Raw genomic sequence first — 20,160 nt, forward strand, 5'->3', positions numbered from 1 at the left:
AACTCACTAGCTAAAGGAGGGCTGATGAAGAGGTTTCTTCTGTCCTGCCTACTCAGTCTCCTGGGGTCAATTCAGAGGGTAGAGTGTCCAGAAAGATTCTGAGCCTCAACTGGGTGTGGTAGGCCATCCATTAATGATGTCTGCCAGGGGTACAGAATAGCAGCTGCCTGTCTGTGTATTTTGACATACGTGGCCTAGTCAGAATCATTGCAATTTTTTAAAAGAGCACCTAACTTTTTCTACTCCATTACATTCTTGTCCTCCCAACCAACCACTGCATTTTGCTGGAAGATAGCTGTGTTGAGAGGGTCTTTAATGAGTTAAGACCCTTCGGACAAGAGCCAGGCCCATTAAGGCAAGAAGAATGTTAGTAGTATCCTCACCGTGCAACGAAGGAGGTGTTCATTAAGTGAAACTTAGAGATGGCTGAGAGAACCAGGGAAGTCATCCAGGTTAGGCAAACATGTCCATTTCTGTAGGTCCCCCGGCTGGTTGGATGTCAGATAATAAGCACCAACTGGCTTGTAAGGATCACATCTTTTAGCCCTGTGTCCTGAATCACCCACACCCCGTTCCTGTTTAACTAGAAATGCCACTTGGTGGCCTTAGCTGCCGTGTCTGAAGACACGGATGGGGGGGCGTGTTACTGCGGCCACGGCTGTGGTCCGCCCAGCGGCCGGACGGCAGAGTGTGTGTCCGGCAAGGGCTAGGGTTTAATCCTTGGCTTCTGCTTCTCACCCCATGAGCAGGGGCTAGGAGCGACCCCGAACCGCAGCCTCAACCCTGGGAGGGATGGAGACCTGTGTCAGTCCACAGCAGTGACCCCTGCTGGCCAGTTTAAGGAGAAGCGTTGAGGGGCCCTGAAAGGAGTCCCTCCCTCCTCCTCAGAGGTTGGTGGTCCTTGCTTGGGGGCTTAGTGAGAAGATGTAACAGGGGCACCAGCTGGTGGCATCCCAGGCTCTCCAGCAAGGAGTAGAGGGTCTGTCTCACGGGGAGTTGAGACCACACGGGTTACTCTCAGGTGGACCAATATGGCCTCCTGGGGGGGGGGGTCCCACAAGACAGGGCAGGAAATGCAACTCTCACTGCCAATGTTGAATGATGCAGGGTGGGGGCGGATTTTTAAAGATGTTGGGGTGTGGGGAAAATGATACCAACACCCCCAGTTAGAAGGAGTCCCAAACGTGCCTTGGGCTTCCCAGGTGGTGCTAGTGGTAAAGAACTCAGCTGACAATGCAGGAGACATAAGAGACGAATGTTCGATCCCTGGGTTGGGAAGATCCCCTGGAGGACAGCATGGTACCCCACTCCAGTATTCTTGCCTGGAGAATCCCATGGACAGAGGAGCCTGGTTGGCTGCAGTCTATGGGGTTGCAAAGAATCAGACATAAGTAAAGCGACTGGGCCCGTATGCAAAATGTACCTTATGTATCCACTCATTTTGTGAAGACAGCAAGTCAAGCCCACCTGAGTGGAGAACCCATGTCCTAGCCTGGAGGTTTAGCAGAGCCAGCTAGAGTCCTGTGCATAATTGTGTAACTGTCCTCAAGCTTTACATGCATACGAAGTCCTTAACACTTGTCTGTTTATTATAACTTGCCATCTATTCATCACTCACACATGCACACATGTGTACACACACTCACATATGTACACTCACAATTATGCATCTGGCTAAGGATACGTTTCATAATCAGTAAGGCAAACGTGGCATCTCTCTGAAATTTCAGATGCTCAAAAATATCTATGCCTGGGCATCTTTTCCAGTTGTTCCTGGAACAAAGATACACCAAACATACTATGAGCCTGTATGAGCCCCATTTGAAGAGATTCGAATCACTATATTCGTAGGACTTTTTTTTAAATTAATTTATTTATTTTAGTTGGGGGCTAATTACTTTACAATATTGTAGTGGTTTTTGCCATACATTGACATGAATCAGCCCTGGGTTTTCATAGGACTTTTTTGGAATGGCTGTTGTTTGCTGAGCCGGTGAAGGCATCTGGAGTGTTGGGAACTTCTTTGCTAATACCACGTTTAAGTCAGCTTCCTCTGTTTCCAAATTATGCTTACTTCCTCCCATTCCCCCAGCCTCTCTTGCTGACCTTGGACTCACAATGCTAACGCAGACTTGCGCGTCAGCTCTAACATTCTTCTCCTGCCCTGTGACCCCTAACGCATGTTTTCCCAGCCCTTCAGAGGGTGCCGCACACAGCTCTTGGTGGCATCATAAGGATGCTCTTAGGGACTCACAATTGAATACCCTGCCGACACCTTGATTGCAGGTCACCTTTGAGCCATTTACTTCATCTGGGACATTTCTCTTTAACATCCTTGTTATCAATTCGCAAGAGTGATTAGTCTCAAAACACAGTGTGAAACCTATTGATTATCTTCCCTCTAATTCGAGGGGAATCGATCTATCAGACAAACAAGGTTTTCCATTCCAAAAGAAACCAGGTGGTCACGAAGGGATTAGTTCAACGGGCACCTTCAAAATTCGAGAAGGGCTCTGGAGGAACAGCTGGACCTTTCTCCTGACCACAGGCAGTGATCCACTCATAGACTGCCCCAGGTAGCCTCTCTTGCCCCCGTGGAAAGAATGGTTGCCCAGCTGTCAAGGCAAATTCACGTCCATATCAGCAAATGAGTACTTACATCTCCAAAAGCATCTGGCAGGCCCTGATGTTTCAGCTTCAGCCGAGGCCGAGGGCAGTCGGGCACTCTTAAGTAGATTGTTGCTCAGAGCCGGCAGAGCAGAATCCACCTGACGGATGGCCTGTGCCATGCCCAGGTCAGCCATCGGGCCCATAGGGTCCCCTTGGAACACGGAGGCCGGAGCTGTGCCTTGGGTAGGCTTTCTTCTCCCCTGCCCCAAGCCTCTGCAGCGGTGGCCTCCGCCAAGCTCCCAGCTATAGGAGGCGCCTTCCTTGTTTGCATGGAAGGACAATTTGTACTTAAAGGAGTGACTAGATAGATTCTTCTTGCACGCTTCCATCTCTGATGACGACCAGCTTCATCGATGTAATTATCATTAGTTCTTTTCATCTTCCTTTAATGGCACCAGCTGGACAGACTGGTTCTCTTTACTGCCCAGATTGGTGGTGGGGTTGCCTGTGTGGGGATAGGTGACAGGCACCATGGAATAACAGATGGTAAATTCAGGGCTTGTTGGCAATCAGCAGGTTTTTGCTAATGACTTAATTAGCTATGCAAATTGTCAAATCAGTGTGAACATTGTTTTTATCGAAAACTTTACCTAAATTAATTACCATAATTAAGTAGCAGAATGTCAAGGATGTTGGCTGCATAAAAGGGCCTGGCTGAGTAGGAAAAAAGAGAGATCTGTCTTCAATTAAAACGTATACCGTCCTTGGGACAGAGAACATGCCGTTTGGAATGAGTTGCGTGAATACGGCAGAACCGCCTCCTCCCCGGCGTTGGCTGCCGTTCTCGTAGTTTGCAAAGCCATCCCGAGAGCCTCAGTAAAAGTGGTGGCGTTTCCGAGGTCTCACACAGTGCCCACTGCCCTCTCAAGAGTCCCCAGTGTCGGCGAGTTGAAAAGCGTGGATTTTTTTAATTTTGAAAAATCCATTTTTTTATTTCTGCAGATTGCTAGCATTGCTCGTTCTCCGGTGTCAGGCTGCACACTAAGGACATAAACTCGCGTGGTTGTTTCCCGTCAGGAGGCGATGTTTATTTCCTGTAGAAATCCAATATGCGTCTTGGCCCCCCCGACACTGAGACTTGACCCCGGTGTGCAGGACACGGTGTGTCTGACCCAGGTCCCCCAGCACCTCCTCCCGCTAGTGCTTTAAGTGGGCTTCTCTCTCCCAAGGTTCCCTGTAATAATGTCAGCTGCTGTTCACAGGATGTGATGGTGGTAGGAGAGCCAACTCTGATGGGAGGTGAGTTTGGGGACGAGGACGAAAGGCTAATCACTAGATTAGAAAACACGCAGTATGATGCGGCCAACGGCATGGACGACGAGGAAGACTTCACCAATTCACCCGCCCTGGGGAACAGCAGCCCATGGAACAGTAAACCTCCGGCCACTCAAGAGACCAAATCAGAGAACCCCCCGCCCCAGGCTTCCCAGTAAGAGTGACCGGCTCCAGAATCCACTGTCCATAGCCCCCGTGGGTCACGCTCACTATTTCAGATCCTTACTTACAGGAGAGGAAGGAGCAGACGTTAAAACTTTGCCACGCAAATATCGAGTTCTAAACCACAATGATCTGAGTTTCTTTCTTCCTTTTTTTTTTTTTAAATTGAGAGAACCATTCCAAATAAACTTCCATGACCCCTCCCTGGAGGCCTTCACAGGTAACACAGATACTGGCACTGATCATAATTAAAACAAGAGCAAATGCTAGCGCTTCTCCTGGCTCAGTTTGAACCATGTTTGTTAATTTCCCTTCGCCAACCCCGCATCCAACCATCCAATGAAGGCCATATTGTCAGTAAACCCTCAGTGCTCAGGATCCCATTCTATGCCGAATCCAACTACAGACGACTTTTTAATATTGTAAAATATTTTCTGCTTTTTGACTTGCATCTGAGAGTTTCTTGTTTCAGTAAAAAAAGAAAAGGAAAAAAAATCCGCTTTTGGAAAGTAATTTAAACGTACCTTTATTATTTTTTTTTTCTCCTTCACCTTTTCTTTCTTTGGGTAACAGCGGCGAGGGCCCAGCAGGGTGATTTATGGCCGAGCTAATGTCAATTGGTCCTCGAGCCCGAGTGCAGAAACAAGAAATGTCTTTTTGTCATCAGAGACACCAAGGCAGATTTTTATGTAAAGAAAGGCACCTGGCCCCTTGAGAATGTATTCATTTGTAAAATTGCTGTTGATCCAAATATCTTCAAGCCATGTAGTCCATTAATTTTGTGGGCAGTTTAATAAATCTGAAACTTTTGTGTTTCTTTTTTTTATTGTATCTGAGTTGACTGTTGTTTCTCTTCATAGTATATTTCCTGTATAATATTTTGTAAAGCCCTCACCTGGTTCTTTTATGGGGACTTTTCTTTGGGGGCAATTCCAGTGTATTTATGTGAAACTTTATAAAAGAACTAATTTTTCCATTTGCATATTAATATGTTCCTCTATACATGTAAAGACACAGTGGCTCCGTGTGTTATAAAACAGCTGTATTTTATGTATGCTTTACTGATAAGTGTGCCAATAATAAACTGTGTTAACGACCAAAGCAAATGAGTCTGTGTATTTGTCATCCTGGCAGAGAAATCTGCCCATGATGGTGAGAAGTACTGAGCATGGATTTATGACCCAAATCCCACATGGAGTGGGACTGTGAAAATGGCTCATCTTTATAAAGTACAGTTTCTTCCACACTCACTGCAGTTTACTTGCACAAACACAGGGGTGCCTCTTGTGTGCCAGGCACTCTGCTGGCCACAGACACAGGGATTGGAAAGCAAGGACTGACCTGGCTCCCTATGGCTGGTCAAATACAAGGGCAGCGGCTTCCACTCACTGAGTGCTTACTCTGTACCAAACATCTCAATTTGAGGTCCACAGACATTATTTCAGGCTTCCCTGAGAGCTCAGACAGTGAAGAATCTGTCTGTAATGCAGGATACCCAAATTCTATCCCTGGGTCAAGAAGATCCCCTGGAGAAGGGAATGGCAGTCCGCTCCAGTATTCTTGCCTGGAGAATCCCATGGACAGAGGAGGCTTTATTTCAGCTAATCTTCACAACTCCACCAAGTAGGCCTTCATCTCCGCATTTTTTATAAATCAGTACTCCCACTGGTCTATTTTTCTAAAAGGCTTATTATACAAAGATTATGGAAAACTCATTTCAGGACTTTGGGTTTCAAGAACTTTGATCATATTTGTCTACTCTTTCAAATGAGGAAGATGAGAGAAGAAATCTGTCAGCATTAAGAGAGTGTGTACAAACGCCAGGCCACAGTAAAAGATAATCTCAGCCAGTTCTGGAAAAGACGGGCTTGAAAAAGAGAAGAGATGGGAGAGTGTGTCTCTTAGGTTGAGATTCCCAGAAGCAGAACCTGAGACCAGAATTCGGGGCACAGAGTTACTGAGGGGATCTTCTTCAGTTAAAACAAAAATCTTTAAGGGAGCGGAGTGGGGAAGATGGGGAAGAGGAAAAAGCTAGGAAAGCTGCGAACTCAGGAAGCCTACTTCTTGAGCCTGGTCCATGGTGCAGGGGAAGGCTTGGGGCACAGAGTTATCTAACCATCGCAACTCACCTGCCAGATTTCTGTACACCTGTATTGGTCCGTCATTGGCTGAGGTCACCCCCAGCATGTGTGGGAGGCAGTAACTTCAGAATAAGACAGCCCATCAACCAAGGGCTGTCCTGCAGAGGAGAGATCAACTGGAAGGCAATAGTTTTAGCATCTTGGCATGGGTAGGCTAGTCCCAGAAAGGGCATCTGGGCAGGGGACCAACCATCTGCTTCAGTAAGTGACTTGCTCCATCTCAGAGCTCACAGGTGACATCGGTGGAATTTGTTTCTGCATCTCCCTTGACTACAAAGCCTGGGCTCTCTCTAGAGCATCACATTGTTTCCTTACAACATTAACATTGGGAGGAAAATGTGTGGTACAGTAGCAACAGAGTCAAAGGAAATTGAGGGAAACAGCTACTGTAATTGAAACTTCCCCACTAGAGTAAGAGAACTGCCAGCTTACCCTCCGCCCACCTCATCATTTCAGGTTTCCTTTTATCAGTTCTTTAAAGTCACCAATCTGCAGTCATCACAGATGATTTCTGGGACAATTTGTTTGACGTCTGTTCCGCTTATCTATTGCTGCACAGCTGATCGACCCCAAACTCAGAGTCTCAAGAGACAATTTATTATTATCAGTTAACATTCTGAGAGCTCAATGGTCAGACGATCTGCACTTCGGGGCACAGACGTTGGTTGGAGATGGCGTCATCAGAGGTTTGGCTGGGCTGGACATTCAAGATGGTGCAATCCCATTGCTGGCGATTGGGGTGGAGCTTAGGCAGAGCTGTTGAATAGAGCACCTTCCTGTACAGCCTCTCCACGGGGCTTTCACAGAATGATAGGTGAGTTCCCAGGGGAGGAGAAGCAAACTGCCAGTGCCTAGAACTGAAACACCATCACTTCTCTGTGCTGACCATCAAGGCAGCCCAGATTCAAGGTGTAGAGGCGCAGACTTCCCTCTGTGATAGGTAAGTAGCGAGGGGCCTCCAACAAGGGGGGAAACTGCAGGCGGCCACGTTTGGAAACAAACGTCTACAGCATCCAGCACAGTTCACAGGCTGGTCTTTGCTTCCCTGACATTGTGTCCTTAGCCCCTTCCCACTGGTGCCTGACCACCGTCTACCTACGCTCCTTTTTGTTGTCTGAATACACTAAGCGCTCACGTCAGACGTGTTTTTGCATATGTTTCTCCCTCTTAGAATGCTGCCCCCACCTTTTTACATAACCAGAGCTATTCAGTCTTTTTTATTAATTAATTAATTTAGTTTTGACTGCACTGGGCCTTTGTCGTGGTGGGTGGGCTTTTCATTGCGATGGATTCTCTTGTTGCAGAGTGTGGGCTCTAGACATGCAGGCTCAGTAGTTGAGGTGCTGGAGCTTAGTTGCTCCCTGGCATGTGCGATCTTCCCAGATCAGGGATTGAACCCATGTTCTCTGCCTTGGCAGGTGGATTCTTAACCACTGGACCACCAGGGCAGTCCCCAAAGCTCTTCAGTCTTAAAGGCCCAGTTTGATTCTCCTGTCCCCTGAGATGACTCCCCAACTCTGGTCAGCATCTGTTGTCCCCTCTGGGATCCAAGAGCACTTGGTTCTTGCTTCTGCCTTGGCTCTGTCCTGACAAGTTTTTGTTTGTGTTTTTAAATACCTTTCACTGTCCTGCTAAAGTTTTCTAGGACTGGGTGATTTAATCATTTCCATCTGAATAGTTAATATCTAAACTCTATTATACATGTCATAATAGACAGAGTTAAAAACTCCCAAGCAAGAAATCATGAAACCACTGCTTGCCACGCATTTTCCCATTGTGTTACAATCTGTCATTCTATGGCACAACGTAAAGTGACATTTGCCCTTGTGGGTGCATAAGAGATGAGAGGTAGCAGAGACGGGCTTGTTCAAGTTTCTCAGAGGTCAAGTCAGCACCAAACAAACATTCTACAAGACACTGGCTTACATCTAACGTAAACGATTTGTTAGGCCCAGGAGATTTGTCAGGCCCAGAATAATTCCCAGGGCAACCATTTCTCAAGTACACACTACGTGTCAGCCACTTGCTAGGTCCTTTGCCTGAGTGGTCTCACAGTGGTGGCAACACAATGGTGGTGCATAGTTGGGTTATGCTTTGTAATAACCTCCAAGTCTCAGCAGCCGATGGCCAGAAAGATTTTCTTTTTCTCCCTGATGGGACTGTGCATCACCTGGAACAACTGTGTCTCAGGTCTGCCCTCGGGTCTCTACCTAGGACAGGCAATCTTCAGAGCACACACTTTTCTTGGGAGATTCTGAAAGAAGTGAAAAAAGACAGGCCAAACCACACACACACGCACACGCATACTTGCTCACACTGCATCCATTGGCCAACGCAAGTCTCAAGGACAATCCAACATCAGTGGAGCGGGGAAAAAAACTCGACATCTCGCAGACTCAAGAGTATGAATAAACAACTGGGAATCCAATCTACCCCTGGAAACCTACACAAAGATGTCTGAAAAACTTCTGTTTGCAAACATTTAAAAACTGATGAGTTTTCAAAATATTGTATTAACACATATATATGGAATCTACAAAGACGGTACTGATGAATCTACTTGCAGGGCAGCATTGAAGACGCAGATATAGAGAACAGACTTACGGACACGAGGGGTCGATAGGAAGGAGAAGGTGGGACAGATGGAAAGAATAGCATGGAAACATATACACTGCCGTATGTAAATAGTCAGTGGGAATTTGCCGCGTGACTCGGGGAACTCAAACTGGGGCTCTGTGACAACCTAGAGGGGTGGGATGGGGTGGGAGGTGGGAGGGAGGTTCAAGAGGGAAGGAACATATGTATGGATATGGCTGATTCATGTTGACGTGTGACAGAAACCAACACACTATTGTAATTATCCTTCAGTTAAAAATAAATGGGGAAAAAAAACGGATGAGTTTTCAATAAAAATTAAAATGTTTTGGCCTCTAATATTTTATTTTTTTAACTAGAGGAGCATTGCTTTATACTATTGTTTCTGCTGTACAACAGTGTGAATCAGCCAAATGTGTACATATCGCCCCTGCCTTCTGGACCGCCTCCTTCCCCTCCTCCTCTTCCCACCCCTCCCGGTCATCCCAGAACACCAGGCTGAGCTCCCTGTGCTATACAGCAGCTTCGCACTAGCTGTCTATTTTATATATAGTGTTCGTCCCTCAGTTGTGTCTGACTCTTTGCGACCCCATGGACTGTATCCTGTCAGGCTCCTCTGTCCATGGGATTTCCCAGGCAAGAATACTGGAGTGGGTTGCCCTTCCCTTCTCCAGGGGATCTTCCTGACCCAGGGGTAGAACCCAGGTTTCTTGCATTGCAGGCAGATTCTTTTCCTGTCTGAGCCACCAGGGAAGCCCCATTTTACATAAGGTAGTGTGTATATGTGGAGTAGGAAATAGCAACCCACTCCAATATTCTTGCCTGGAAAATTCCATGGACAGAGGAGCCTGGCAGGCTACTGTCTATGGGATCACAAAGAGAAAAGCTGGGATGACTGAGTGACGGAGCATGCACGCATATGCAGTGTGTATATGTCAATGCTACTGTCTCAATTCATCCCCCCCTCCCCTTCTTATGTCCGAACATCCATTCTCTAGGTCTGAGTCTCTTTTCCTGCCCTGTACATAGGCTCATCAGTACCATTTTTCTAGATTCCACGTACATGCGCTAATATATAATGATAAAAATTAAAATTTCTTGCTTCTCTTAATCAACCAGATCTAACAACCATAGATTCACACTTCTGAATTTCTGGATGGTGACACTTGGCTGGTGTCCGGTCATGGATGCCCTTCTTAGATGCTCCAGCCTGTCGCCCTCACATCGTTTTTCTGGCTCACTCTACCTGCCCAGCTTTAGTCATTAGCTGCTCTGCCTGTTATCCCCATTCTCTCTACTCCTTAAATCCTCATTTGGAAGTTGGCATTAGGGGCCCATTTTACAGATGCGAAGATTGATGCTCGAGCAGTTTAGTTAACACTGTTGATTGCACAGCTCATAAATGGTAACGTGGGCTTTGAACCTGGGCCCTCAGGGTCAAAGCCTGGGCTCCACCAAACCAGGCTGGTTTAGGAACCATGGTGGTAGTTTGACTTTCTGTGGATTAGGTTAGAAATGAGAGAAGCATGATCTCATTGAGTCTTTGCAGTATCTCTGGGAGTGAGGTGAGGTTATTTTCCCCCTATTTTGCCGATGGAGTGTAGAGCACTTACAGTTTTCCCAAGGTCACAGAGCTCACGAAGGACACCATGATGTCGCCTTGACTCTAACCCACTCTGTTAGACTTATCGTCAAGTGCACAGTCCATAGATGGGGGTTGAAGAAGGGTCTAGCCTGGGAGAGGGGTCCTGGCATCCACCTTCTGCCACTGACTTTGTATTTCAGGAGGTGTCAGAGAGTTTGACCAGAAGCCACAAATTGTCACTCACCTGATAATTAAACAAAGCAGATCCTTTGAGGGCCATGAAATCACAGGGACATCTGACAAGGGACTTATAAATAAGTGGCCCAGTCCCTTTGGGAAATCCTCTTTCTTTTTCCATCTCCCTTTTACTTTGAGGTGAACATTTAGTGCAACAGGAAAACAACTCACACTAATACAACTTGAGGATGGGCACCGTGAGAGCCAGGCCAACAAAGTCAATTTCCCTTAAGCAGGATTCGCAGCCTCCTTGAGAAATTCATTGTATAGTGGGAGGCCCCCTCCGTCTTCCGTAAAAGATTACTAGGCTTTTTTTTCTGATGGTTAAGCAACACGTGTTCATGTAGACCACTTGAGAAAATGGGGACAAGAAGAAAATAGAGTAATCCCCCTACCCTGATTGCTAATTGATTACCATTGGTAATATTCTGATGCAAATCTGTCTGTTTTTTTCTTCTTGATTCATCTATATTACAATGTTGGTAATATACAGAATAGATAATTACCTATCCCACCCTTTTCATATAATATTATATCATGAGCTACCTCATTAACTATTCTTTAAAAACATGATTTTAATTTCGATATAAAGATCCACTAATGGAATATACCATAATGTATTAGGCCAATTATTTATGGCTGGTCAACTCCCTTTTTACATCCCATTAGAATTCCATAATCATGAATAATAAGCTGGTTGAAGGTTGATGAGCGTGTATTAAATTGAAATTCATTTATTGGCTATTTGCTCAGCATCATGCTGGGCATTATAAGGGATTCCTTCACCTGGTCCTGCCTTCAAGGTGCTTACAGTTGAGATAGAAGACAAGTCCATAAAATGACACTCAACCATGTGAGTCTGAGTATACGCAAAGTGTCCACAAAGCATCAGGAATAAAACTCCAAGAGGTTATGAGAATGGAACTCATGTTCATTCCCCATTCCTGTATTGTGGTCTACATCTCATAACCGGGGAGGCAGGTGTTTTGTACAAGAAGATCAGAGAGGTCGAATCACTTGCCCAAGGTCCGGTCAGTTCAGTTCAGTTCAGTTACTCAGTTGTGTCCGACTCTTTGAGACCCCATGAACCGCAGCACGCCAGGCCTTCCTGTCCATCACCAACTCCCTGAGTTCACCCAAACTCATGTCCATCGAATTGGTGATGCCATCCAACCATCTCATCCTCTGTCGTCCCCTTCTCCTCCTGCCCCCAATCCTTCCCAGCATCAGGTCTTTTCCAATGAGTCAACTCTTCACATGAGGTGGCCAAAGTATTGGAGTTTCAGCTTTAACATCAGTTCTTCCAATGAACACGCAGGACTGATCACCTTTAGGATGGACTGGTTGGATCCCCTTACAGTCCAAGGGACTCTCAAGAGTCTTCTCCAACACCACAGTTCAAAAGCATCAATTCTTCGGTGCTCAGCTTTCTTCAGAGTCCAACTCTCACATCCGTACATGACCACTGGAAAAACCACAGCCTTGACTAGACGGACCTTTGTTGGCCAAGTAATGTCTCTGCTTTTAAATATGCTATCTAGGTTGGTCATAATCTTCCTTCCAAGGAGTAAGCATCTTTTAATTTCATGGCTGCAATCGCCATCTGCAGTGATTTTGGAGCCCAAAAAAATAAAGTCTGACACTGTTTCCCCATCTATTTCCCATGAAGTGATGGAACCTGCTGCCATGACCTTAATCACACAGACCAAAAATAGCAAGGTCACATTTCAATCAGCGCCTGCCCCCAAGGTCTGTTCTTTCTCTGGTGCCACAGGAAATCCCTGGGGAGTCACAAGTGCCATGACTGTGTGTTAGTGGCAATGACTCCACCCAGAGGGGAGATGCTGATGCACGTGTGCACATCTGAGTGTCTAGTGGCTGCTCTGAAACTACTCTCTGGTTTCGCCTCCTTTGATCCATCACTGCTGTCAGTACAGTGCCTCTGATCATTGGGAATGCTGGGGACTTTGCGTTTAAACAAAACCTACCGTATCAGCACTGTTGGTGTGTATATAAAGGTGTTTTTTTGCACTTGAAGCCATTGAGCTAGGAAAGTCAGGGAAAGATAATTAAAACTATAAATTAAGGAAACTGGTGAAGCAATGGCTATGGCCTTGCCCATTCCTATTTTGTTTTCAGTTCCTATTCATTCCAGAACTTTACCAACCTTGGAGAAAGAAATATTTTCTTGTTTTCCAATGGCCTTCAATGAATCTCCATAAAATATAGTCACCCCTCATCATCTGTAGGTGATTGGTTCCAGAACTGCTTTGCTTTAACCTCCCACCCCTACCTCCCCAACCTTCCCTTACCAAAATCCTGGATGCTCAAGCCCCTTACATTAAATAGCGTGGTATTTTCATATAATCTTCACACATCCTCCTGTATACTTTAAAGTATTTCTAGATTACTTAAAAAACCTAATACAATGTAAATGCTATGTTAAATTGTTGCCAGTGGGAAAATTCAAATTTTGCTTTTTGGAACTTTCTGGAACTTTTTTCCCAAATATTTTTGAGCTGCAGTTCATTGAATTTGCAGAAAAGGAAATCCTGGCTATGCAGGGCTGACTTTGTTTCTTTTTGAGTTAGGGAAACCTGTTTGGGAGGAAGTTCTTGTTCATATCTCTTTCAGAGCTGACATGCTGTATCTTGAGCCCTTTTCCAAAGATAAGTCATTCTCTCCTTTTTTCATTCTTAACTTGTTCGGAGAGTTAAGTTCACTTTTGGGGGGAGGGTTGCAGATTCTTCTGTTATGTTATAATGAAAGTGTTAATGCTTTAAGTGAAAACTGTAAAAATTCACAAATGAGTGTGAAATTGATAGAAGTCCTGAGACCTAGCTGATTGTCACAAAAATGAAATTTTAAAAATAAAAACTTATTTGGTTACTATTGTTTTGCAGTTGCTAAGTCATGTCTGACCAACTCTTTGTGACCCATTGGACTGCAGCACACCAGGCTCTTCTGTCCTCCACTATCTCCCAGAGCTTGCTCAAATTCATGTACACTTAGTGATGTCATCCAACCATCTTACCCTCTGCTGCCCCCATCTCCTGCCTTCAATCTTTCCCAGCATCTTTTCCGATGAGTCAGTTCTTCGCATCAGGTGGCCGAAGTATTGGAGCTTCAGCTTCAGCATCAGTCCTTCCAATGAATATTCAGGACTGATTTCCTTTAGGATTTACGGGTTTGACCTCCTTGCAGTCCAAAGTAGAGAAGGAGAATTCTGGAAAACGTAGGCACTGTCTAAGGGATTGAACCCTATTTGTTGATCATGGCAACTTGGACCTTGTGTTGGGAAAGCTTCTGAGGAGCCCTCACTCGGGAAAAGATTGAAGCATGTTAGTGATGCCTGACACAAAATTCATCTCAATTATTTCCCCACAAAAGAGTGGCTATCTCCACTTTCCTGGGTCCGCCCCAGTTGTAACACTGAACATCCTTCTTCCTGGGAAACTCCTCTGTCCCAGGCAAACCCGCCCACACCTGTAACTAAACAGACATATGCAAAATCACAACCGTTGCTACTTATTGAGCATGTTTTTCATTCCGGACACTTTGCATGTATTGATTCTGATACACCCACCCTGGGTGGGGAGCCCTTAATGTTATCATTTTACAGGTAAGAAAACTGAAGTGAAGAAACTTGAAGAAAGATGCCCAAAGAACTCCAGCTAAAAAGCAACAGCTCCAAGATCCAGCCCTCAAGGTGACTGACTTCCAGCCTGTGCTTTCTCTTCTATGTCCTTGGCTTTGAACTTTTTTTTTTTTTTTTTGTGGCCACGCCTGCTTGCAGGATCTCAGTTCTCCGACCAGGAATTGAACCAGGGCCATGGCAGTGAAAGCCCAGAATCTCAACCACTGAGCCACCAGGAAACTCCAGGAACTTTTATTCTAAATAACACCAAAATAAGAGCAATATGTAAGTTGACTAAGAGGAGCAATCAAACATCAGAGACTGTGAGATGCAAAAAAATTCCCCAGGAACCAGAGTCCTGGCCGTGCAAGCCAGGAACACATCATCCCTCCTCCTTCAGCTACAGAAGAACTCCCCTGGTTCACTTAAAAAATCCACCATGCACTAGTATTTTTACTGGAATTTAATTGCTTTACAATGTTGTGTTAGTTTCTGCTGTATAGCAGAGTGAGTCTGCTGTATGTTTACATATACCACCAGACTCTTGAGCCTCCTTCCCACTCACCCCCATCCCACCCCTCTGAGTTATCACAGAAAACTGACCTGAGCTCCCTGTGGTATAGAGCAGCCTCCCACTGATACCTAATTCAACATGACAGTGTATCTATGTCAATGCTACCCTCTCAATTCGTCCCACCCTCTCCTTCCACAAGTCCATTCTCTAGGTCTGTGTCTCTATTCCTCCCCTGAAAATAGGTTCATCAGTACCATTTTTCTAGATTCCGTACGTATGTGTTAATATGCAGTATTTGTTTTCCTCTTTCTAACTTACTTCACTCTATGACAGACTCTAGGTTGAATTTGGCCAGTTAGAAAGTATTCAGACAAATGACATCAGAAACACACAGCAGGCAGGCCAAAAATGATCCCCTTTGGCCGAATAAAAGCTTGCCTTTCTGTGTAAATGAGGCCAACCTAGCCTGTCTTAAGGACTCACCTGTGGGTTTGCTCAAGGCAGGAGAGCAGCTAGAAACATCTGTAGCTACTTTGCACATCCGTTCAGTTACCTCTGCAGCTGGATCTGGGGAGTTTGCCTTTGCCAAGGGCAACCTGGGAGATTCTTGACAAAAATTCAAAAGTGGAAGCTGTTGTCTGGAGCGAGGGGAGAAATCTCCCTGGTGGACACTTGTGCAAGTCAGCCACTGGGTCTACCCTTCTGCAGCCACCCAGGAGGGTCAGTGTGGCTTACCTGTCACTGCCGAGCTCAGATAGTGAGGGTACAGAATCCCCAGGCGGTATGTTTTTATATAATTTTATTTGTTTATTTTTGGCCGCGCTGGGTCATCTCTGCTCACGGGATTTTCTCTAGTTGCAGTGAGCGAAGGCTACTCTCTGGCTGTGATGCCTGTGCCTCTCATCCCGGTGGCTTCTCTTGTTGCAGAACTTGGACTTCAGCAGCTGTGGTTCCCGGGCTCTAGAGCACAGGCTCGGTAGTTGCGGCACACGCGCTCGGTAGTTGCCGCACACGAGCTCGGTAGTTGCCGCACACGAGCTCGGTAGTTGTGGCCCACAGGCTTAGCTGCTCCCTGCACGTGGGATCTCCTTGGACCAGGGATCGAACCCCTGTCTCCTGCCCTGGCAGGAGGATTCTACCACTGAGCCATCACAGAAGCCCCTCAGTCTGTATTTTTGAACAGAAGGACACAGTACTTTTTAAAAGACAGAAAATTGTCTCTGTTAGCAAATTTACTCTCAATAGTAGCTAAGCCCAAGCATCCTTTATTCTCTCCGTTCTTTCAAATAGGTGCACAAAGTTGACATCACTTTTAAAGATCCAGATGAATTATTTTTTCTCTCCAGCAAGATTGTTTATTTGTTTATTTCGTTTCAAGGAATGTTTTAAATATATTTTTATTATTTTATTAGCTTGGTCATTGTAGAAAATTTTAGAAAATACTGATAAGCAGTAATAATAATTATTATTGTAACAGTAATAATAAAATAAAATTGAAACCACCTCTTTACCACCACCAAGAGATAGCTATGTCTCACACTTTGGTTTGTTGCTTTGTTTTTGTTTTAATTTTTTTATTGAAGTATAGTCAATTTTCAATGTTGTGATAATTTCTGCTGCACAGCAAAGTGACTCAGGTATGCACATGTATATATTATTTTTTATATTACTTTCTATTGTGATTTACCCCAGGATCTTGAATGTAGTTCCCTGTGCTTTACATGAGGACCTTGTTGCTTATCCATTCTGAATATAAGAGTCTGCATCTGCTAACCCCAAACTTTCAGTCCATCCTGCTGACTTCCCCACCCCCTTTGCAGCCACCAATCTGTTCCATATGTCCGTGAGTCTGTTTCTGTCCTGTCGATAGGTTCATTATTGCTTTATATTCCTAGGAAAGACGTTTGTGGATAACTTCTGATTTAAAACAAGACCAAGTGAAAAATTGCCCCTAGCTGTTGCCCTTGAAACAGAGGACAACTCATGTTACTGCCATGAAAAACAAATACTGGAAGCTACAGCCTAAAACATTTCTGAACATGAAGAGCAATGAGGGGAACCTGACCCCCAGAGACATCAGGGCAGAGTGTAAGATGGTGAAGCATCGGCCCCAAAGCAGGCAAACCAGAGCAAGGGTTCAGAAGCACGCCAATGTCTGAATCGCCATTTACGGCAGTTTGTATCTGTGAGCAAAGGATGAAATTAAATAATATTTAAACTGTTGGCTATACATTTTGAAATCATTATTTTACATCCTTACCTTAGCCTGCAAATAAAATTTTCAGATGGATTAGAGACTTAAGCTAGAACTACAAAGCACTAGAAGGAAACAGGAAATAGTACTAATATTGGGAGCTGAAAAACAGTCTCTCTTCTCTAAACACCAAGACCAGATATCATATTTTTTAAATAGATGTATTTAGAAGGACATGTGTTTAACTGTGGTGAAACGTCTGAACTCTGGAGGGTCAGACCTAGGCATAAACCCTGAGTTTGGCATACTCTGGCTGGATGACCTTACAAATGACTTAAACTCCTCTGATTTCCTGTTGTCTTATCTATAAAACAAACATGTCAGCAGTTTCTACTCAAAAAGTTGTGTTGCAAGTTAAATAAAATATCGTACATAAACCATCTGGCACAATTAACGTTATAAATTATTTGTATTAGTGTTTTACATATAAGGACATATAAAAATTAAAAAATACAATAGGAATAAGGTCAAACTAAAGGCTATGATAATAAGCCTAATTGACTTAAACTTCCCTGTTAAAAGGCAAAACACAAAACAGAGACAGATGCAAAAAGAGTCAGTATTCAGCAATTAAGAAAACACATATAAGATGAAAATGACATAGAGTGATTACAATTAAGCAGATGGGAAATTATCAACTATACATAAACAAAATGAAATCAAAATAAATGTTAATTTTAGACAAGTTAAAATTTATGGTAAAAAATATTAAATTTTATATTAACTAAGAGTGCCATTATGTTCCAAGCAATAAAGCATCAAAATATAAAGCAAAAGACTATTAGAACTTAAGAATTTGATTAAAGCACAATGGCAGCATATCACTTTAGTTTTTCAGAGATTAAACAAGAAAAAATGGAAACAGAAGATTAATGTAATTAGATTGGAATAATACATACATTTTTATCTTTAGACAGATTAATTACATTTTCTTGGGCTCCAGGAGATAGTAAAGGACAGGGAATCCTGGAGTCCTGCATTCCATGGGGTTGGAAAGAATTGGACAGGACTTAGCAACTAAGCAACAACCACATACACAAAATTGTTCCAAATAACAGATCCAAAAAAAAAAAATTTACTATTGCAGTAATTTGTATGGGTTGCTTACTTTAATTGCAATATAATAATACAAAAAAAATGTTTAACAGAAACCTAGACAAATATTCTTAACCACTTAAATTTTTTTAAAGTTTTCCTAAATAAGTATTGGGTCAAAGAGAAAATATAGTTAATATGCACACACTATTTTGAACTAAAGAAATTAAACCATTGCTCCTAAAACCAGTTGTGGAATTCTTGGGCTCCAAAACCACTGAGGATGGTAACTTCAGCCATGAAATTAAAAGACACTTGTTCCTTGGAAGAAAAGCTATGACAAACCTAGATAGCACATTAAAAACCAGAGACATTACTTTGCCTGTAAAGGTCCAATAATCATGTAACGGATGTGAGAGCTGGACAATAAAAAAAGGCTAAGCACCGAAGAATTGATGCTTTTGAACTGTGGTGCTAGAGAAGACTCTTGAGAGTCCCTCGGACTGCCAGGAGATCCAACCAGTCCATCCTAAAGGAAATCAGTCCTGAATATTCATTGGAAGGACTGATGCTGAAGCTGAAACTCCAATACTTTGGCCACCTGATGTGAAGAACTGATTCATTAGAAAAGACCCTGATGCTGGGAAAGACTGAAGGCAGGAGGAGAAGGGGACAACAAAGGATGAGATGGTTGGATGACATCACCAACTCAATGGACATGAGTTTGAGCAAAGTCCCAGAGATGGTGAAGGATAGGGAAGGCTGGTGTGCTGCAGTCCATGGGGTTGCAAAGAGTCGGACACGACTGAGCGACTGAATAACAAAAGTTGCTTTACAACGTTGCCTTATTTTCTGCTGAGCAGCAAAGTGAATCAGCTATATGTATACATATATCCCTTCTTTTGGAGATTTCTTTCCCATGTAGGTCACCACGGAGAATTTAATTGAGTTCCCTGAGCTATACAGTAGGTTCTCATTACTTGCCTATTTTATACATAGTAGTGTGTGTATATATGTCAATCCCAATCTCCTAATTTATCCCACCTTCTCTTTCTCCCTCTTGGTATCCATATATGTTTTTCTCTACATCTGTGTCTCTATTTCTGCTTTGCAAATAAGATCATCTATACTGTTTCTTCTAGATTCCACATACATGCATTAATGTATGATATTTGTTTTTCTCCTTCTGATTTACTTCACTCTGTATGGACCTTTACTTCTTCTTAACTGGGTGAAAAGTTGGTAGGACTGCAGATCAAGCTATTCTGCTCTTCTCTAGGCAAGGATGTGGCTTCCAGATAAACCATTCAGATTATTGCTCCCAGGGAATCAAGTTGAGGGAGAAAGAAAATGATTAAATAATCTTAGATGGCCATGGGTGCTATGAAAAACATGAAATGAAAGAGTGGGCTAGGACTTACCTTTACCTTCCTTAGCTAGGGAGTGAGGTCACACTCAGTAGGACAGGCTTGGCCTGAGTCACTTCTATCATAAAAATATGAATGGCACCTGCGTTCTGTTGAAGTCCAGCAGGACCCAATTCTAGGAGAAATTCACCAGTGCTCATGAGAGTTGATGCTCCCTTGTGTGATAAATGCATTACCTCAGTCATTCCATGAGTTTTACACACAAATGCTCAAGAAAATGTTTAAGGGGGTGGCTTCTTCTCTTCCAATTCTATTCTACAACTGGCCCTCATAATTTGTTATAAGAATTCAGATGGTACCTAACACAACCTTTTTTCCTGTTGTATTGTTCAGAGAGAAATGAATGATTGTCTATTTTGAGTATTAATCTTCCGTTGTCTCCATGGATACCTGATTCACTTAGAAATGAGAGGCTCAGAAGCCAGAGGACCTATATTTGGTTCCTCACGGATGGAGAGTCTGAGGCTCAGGGAGGGGAAACTGTAAACCCCATCACAGTGGGCATGGATTGGCTAAGCAATAAAACTCCATCTACAGCGTTTGAGAAAGAGGGAAACATATTTAAACATTTTTACAGCTGATGTAATAGCATGAGTTTCTGCTCAAAGAAGGAATCCATTTTCAAGTC

General features: G+C 43.9%; 1 protein-coding gene across 18 annotated transcripts in view; it reads left to right on the forward strand.

Annotated features, from left to right (window-relative positions):
• Positions 1–16,340, forward strand: part of LDB2 (LIM domain binding 2) — a 451,461-nt gene extending 435,121 nt beyond the window's left edge. For 8 of the 18 annotated variants that reach the window (XM_081591851.1, XM_081591948.1, XM_081592016.1 and 5 more), the window contains one exon: positions 3,873–5,208. In XM_081591851.1, coding sequence (XP_081447977.1) covers positions 3,873–4,103 — 231 coding nt within the window. In that variant the 3' untranslated portion in view covers positions 4,104–5,208. Of the gene's footprint in view, positions 1–749; positions 891–3,612; positions 5,209–14,287 lie in introns of those variants that run through there. The other 10 variants (XM_081592713.1, XM_081592883.1, XM_081592796.1 and 7 more) reach the window with 5 other exon arrangements.
• The last annotated feature ends 3,820 nt before the right edge of the window (positions 16,341–20,160 follow it).

Source organism: Giraffa tippelskirchi, chromosome 1, assembly GCF_054371585.1.
Source record: "Giraffa tippelskirchi isolate mGirTip1 chromosome 1, T2T-mGirTip1v1.2.pri, whole genome shotgun sequence".
NCBI classification, from domain to species: domain Eukaryota; kingdom Metazoa; phylum Chordata; class Mammalia; order Artiodactyla; family Giraffidae; genus Giraffa; species Giraffa tippelskirchi.